The sequence below is a fragment of the Cupressus sempervirens genome, chromosome 7 (assembly GCF_028749045.1).
Source record: "Cupressus sempervirens isolate cs-2001-9-10 chromosome 7, ASM2874904v1, whole genome shotgun sequence".
Classification (NCBI taxonomy): domain Eukaryota; kingdom Viridiplantae; phylum Streptophyta; class Pinopsida; order Cupressales; family Cupressaceae; genus Cupressus; species Cupressus sempervirens.
The window spans coordinates 388,867,492-388,872,824 of record NC_143124.1 but is presented as its reverse complement, the minus strand read 5'-3'; the positions used below and the strand labels follow the sequence as shown (position 1 = coordinate 388,872,824).

General features: G+C 35.5%; 1 protein-coding gene across 1 annotated transcript; it reads left to right on the top strand.

The window, feature by feature from the left end:
- The first annotated feature begins 534 nt into the window (after positions 1-534).
- LOC149547127 (berberine bridge enzyme-like D-2) lies at positions 535-2,233 on the top strand. The gene is made up of 2 exons (XM_089794697.1): positions 535-788; positions 910-2,233. The coding sequence occupies exons 1-2, from the start codon at positions 535-537 to the stop codon at positions 2,177-2,179; spliced, it is 1,524 nt and encodes a 507-aa protein (XP_089650823.1). The 3' UTR covers positions 2,180-2,233.
- The last annotated feature ends 3,100 nt before the right edge of the window (positions 2,234-5,333 follow it).

Here is a 5,333-nt window from a genome sequence, read left to right as displayed (position 1 = left end):
TCCTTCTAACTAGATAATGTTTTTATAACTTAAAATTCGGTTTCGTCTTATGGACAAAGGAAGAACCCTTTGCCAGCCAACATCGAGGGTAGAATTCGATATTTTGACGGCGTGGAGTTCGATGTAACCAAACAAGCTACCCATTTCCTTTCTCCAGTGGAATTCGCATAGTGGAAAAATATTTTTATTGATCGATGGAGCCGACATCTTTGATTTGAGAGCTTTTTAATCAATTCGGACGCTGAAAATATTTGGTAATCGTTACTAGAAAGAAAATTAACTTAATAGGATTTTGAGAAAGAAATACATTAACTTAAGAAATTGATATACGTGCGTCTGAATTAAAAGAAAATATTGCAATGATACTTAATCGAAAAGTCGCATTATCAATCTTCATAATAACACTTACGTTTCTTTATATTACTTAGGAAGGTTTGGTTTATTTAAGCGAATTTTGTAGGCTAAATATTTTTGTTTGCAAACTGAACACAGTTGTGGAGTTTCTCTGTGAATACCTGGTGAAATTCTCCAGATATGGCGAAGGTTATGATCGGTAACAATCCTCAAGGGGATAAAGGAAACTCAAATTGCAATGGATTGTTGGCATGGCTGAAAAACGGTGGCTTAGCAGATTATATACACTCTCCCGAGTACATATCCACGCTGGACTTCTCTGCGCAGAATCTCCGATATAGAGAACCTCAAATACGCGGACCTGACATTATCATTATACCCGAAGACAAATCCCACCTGCAACTATTTGTGAAACTATTCCTAAATTACCTTAGGTTGAACGGGCAATGGTAAATGTTTGTTTTAAAAATGGAAGAAAATCAGTTATTATTTCTTAACTATTGAATAGGTAAAAACAAAGTAATGTGTAAAATCGAGTTGATTCTTACCGTGTAGGATAAAAATCAAGTGGGAGATTCGTGTTCGATGTGGAGGACACAGCTACGAGGGAATTTCCTACAGTGCGGATGCTCCTTTTGTGCTTATCGATCTTCTGAAGCTGAACAAGGTCACAGTGGACACCAAATCAGAGACGGCGTGGGTGGAGGGAGGCGCCACTTTAGGAGAAGTTTATTCTGCTATTGCGAAGAGTTCGCCCGAGCTAGGGTTTCCTGCAGGAATTTGCCACACAGTGGGATCCGGGGGTCATTTTGCTGGCGGCGGGCTGGGGTTTCTCTCAAGAAAGTACGGCCTTTCAGCTGACAATATTTTGGACGCCCAGCTGATAAATGGATCAGGCGAGATGGTGGATAGAAGCGCAATGGGCGAAGATGTGTTTTGGGCCCTCAGAGGAGGCGGCGGTGGCAGCTGGGGAGTTGTTTATGCCTGGAAAATACGGTTAGTGACGGTGCCTCGAATTCTGACGGCCTTCAAAGTGTTCAGATACGGTACAGATACCGTCACACAGACCGTTAACAGATGGCAATATGTTGCTCCCAAAATGGAAGACAACATCTTCATGGAAGTAAAGGTCGACTTCAACGACATGAAAACAGTCAGAGCCTTGTTTCGTGGAACATACCTTGGGCGTAAGAATGAGTTTCTAAATAAAATTGCTCAGAGCTTCCCAGAGCTTCGCATGGAGTCGGCGGATTGTGAGGAAATGACTTGGATAAAGTCGATAGCCTACTTTGAGAACAATATACCAGTCAGCGAATTAACTAACAGGTATTATTACAAAAAGCTCTACTTCAAAGTGAAGTCAGATTTCGCTAAGGTTCCTCTTCCAGAATGTGCACTGAGAGGATTGTGGAGCAGGATGGAGAAAGGGCCGTGTGACACGTATACAACTTTCTCACCATTGGGAGGGATGATAGACAGGATATCCTCCAGTGCAACGCCATTTCCTCAGCGGGCAGGGACATTGTTCTACATGCATTACAACGCATTATGGAGTGAGAGTAGAGAAGATGAGCACTACCTCAAGTGGATGAGAGATCTTTACAAATACATGGAACCTTATGTCACTCATTCTCCCAGGGCTGCATATGTGAACTTTCTTGACCTTGATCTTGGCACTGGCCACGGTTCTGTGGAAGAGGCTAGGATTTGGGGTGAAAAGTATTTTGGTGCAAATTTTAATAGGCTTGTGGACGCTAAAACGCAGGTGGATCCTGCCAACAACTTCAATAATCCTCAGAGCATTCCTCTGAGGAAATCGTACTAGGCATCTGTCTCTGTTAACATGAAAAAAAACTCCTATAACCTATTCTGATAGTTAACTAGCTTAAAGGGCATATACCTTAAAAACTTTATAATAGTAATTATATGTCTACTTATGTGCACATGTCCATGTGCTTGGAACATAAACTTTCAGAGTTTGATATTTATATCGTACTAGATTGTCACTGATGTGCATGAAACATTTCCTTTCTGTGAATTCTACTGTGATATAGGTGCGTATACTCCATATATTAGAGCTTTCAACATTAAGATTATTTATTAGATACTTTTATCGTTAATAATTTTAGTGCTCTGGAATTTTGAGTTGGATGTGGATTGGTTGTCTGCTATATTTTTAAATATAGTTTATCTAAATATTCATGGAAGATTTCTTCTCACATAGCATAAATTATTTTCTTTTCTTGTATGTAAACATTTTTTTTTTTTTGAGAAAATCATCCTTTATGTCATTCATCATATATTTATTTAGGGAGCCCATCTTCTTGAGAGATATTTTTACTTTAATTCTTTTTTCATAATTATCAATTCCTTAATAGCATACCTTTAAAAAAACAAATTGTAATGATGATAAATTTTCTAAATTAGTGGATAATGTTGATGATAAGGTTTCAATTGTTAAATAATTTTTTTATATGCTTTAATTTCTTTTACATTTTTATTTCCCAAAAATTACAATTCTTTAGCCTGTTCTCATTTTAGGCCTCAACTCCTATTCATTGCAACCTCTAAAGTTAGTCCTTACTACAATTTTGATGATTAATTAGTTAATTATGGTTATCAAGCATTTAAATCAGCCCTTTCCACTATGCTTAGATTAAATATATTTAGACTAAAATTGATTAGTTTACTACAAAAGCTAGATGTAAAATCACCCCTCCATTGATATTTTTAATAATGTTTTTAATGTCTTAATCTAAGGTGGGAACATGATATAATAAAACAATACACTAGATTGTAGATTTATTAAATTTCATTTTGTTCCCACTTTAATGATCATATCGTATCTAAAAGGATGTGAGTTGAAGTAAAAGACATCACTAAAATTTAATTTATGGGTTCTATCACATAGATTTTACTTGAACTAGGAAGCACTAAATGTAATGAGCCCTTTTAATCCTTTAACCTAATATTCAATTTTAGGTATAAATTAGGAAGTCATCCAAATTAAACAAGCCTATGATCCTTATTGTTATTAAAATATTTGAGGAGTTGAGCATTTTGAAATAAATTGATTAATTAGTTTGTTTAGAAGATCTATTTTCATAGTATCAGATCATCTTCTCTCTCTTGGCTATGACCATCTCGAGACAATAGAATGACAGTGTAGAGGGCATGTGAAACAAGCTCCAAGCAGTTCTGACAAATGCTCAAAATTTCTCCACCTCTCCCTCCACCAACTCCCTATCTTAGGATTTCATAACAGAAATGAGAGATAGGCATCTCCATACTATAAATGAAATATCATTAGACTTTCTTAAAATCTTTAAGAATATATATATATATAATGTACTAGTATTTAGGTGCAATGCTTATTTACATAAATCATGCGTTTATTCTGAAGTATGTATCTTTTTATATCTATACACACACACACACACACACACACACACACACACACACACACACACACACACACACACACACACACACACACACACACACACACACACACACACATATATATATATATATATATCTGATGCTTGATAGCATGCATTGATTTAATTCTATTTAATATATATTCTCATACCCATGCAAAATACTTATTAATTCGAATCTATAATAGAAATGATCTTGGACTGAATTCCAAACCACATAATTTGCAATGCACATCATCCAACGCCAATGTCATATGTCACAAATCATATATATATAGATATATATTTCAGAATAAATGCATGATTTATGTAAATAAGCATTGCATCTAAATACTAGTACATTATATATATATATATATATATTCTTAAAGATTTTAAGAAAGTCTAATGATATTTCATTTTATAGTACAGAGATATCTATCTCTTATTCCCACTATGAAATCTTGAGAGAAACTGCTTGGAGCTTGTTTCATGTGCCCTCTGCAACGTCATTCTACCGAAATGGTCATAGCGAAGAGAGAGGAGATGATCTAATACTATAAAAAGAAATCTTCTAAAAAACCTAATTAATCAATTTATTTCAAAATGCTCAACTCCTCAAATATTTTAATAATAATAAGGACCATAGGCTTGTTTAATGTAATGGACACCCCTGGATGTCCCATAAAACTAAACCAATTTGCTGAAATGAATTTTGTCAAACAGTTTGCATGCAACCTCTTAAAACCCCTTATAACTCTGGAAATCAAACGTTTATTTGTTTGTTGTGTTTCATGCATGGAATTGGTATCATACAACATAAACAAGAGAGAAACTACAACAATATGCAAAGTGGAAATGAACTGCTGCTAATAAAATGTTATTTTTAGAATTCATAAAACCAAATACATGGCAGATTTATCAACTCACTAATTACTTCAGCAATATTGTCATAATACTCCAGCCCATGCTTACGAACTTGCTGCTACAATACTTTGTCCTCCAATCAGTCCACTACCTTCATAATACCATTCCCTCCAAGCGGCATAAGCGTCGGACAAGTAGTGAAGAAGATATGAGCAAAATATCAAATCTGCCTGTAGCCGGAAATGCAACTAAACTGCCTGATACTAAAGCCAATAAGAAAGAATTCCAAAGGCCAAACCCCAAGGGAATGACGTCTAGAATGTTACAAGAGAGGATTGACGTCCTCAAATGCCAAGAACAAAGCTGCAACTCACACACCAATTTCTTCTCATATTCAACCTGTCTAATGAAGCCACAAATGCTTCCTTTTATTCTATTCCCACGGGTCCCCTCAACTCATATGGGCAATGTGGGATAAAAGATGTGTAATATAAAACATATATTAAAATACCCCTTATGTCTCCCTTGGGTACACATCACCATAAAATAAATATTAAAGTAACACTTTAATATTTTACAATTAAATTAGACGTTACTTTAATAAAACTTTAGGCATTAAAATGTATTAGCAATCGGACTCTGAATAATGCGAGTGATAGCTCATCGGAAAGCTCTCACCGAGGAGTATCGAAT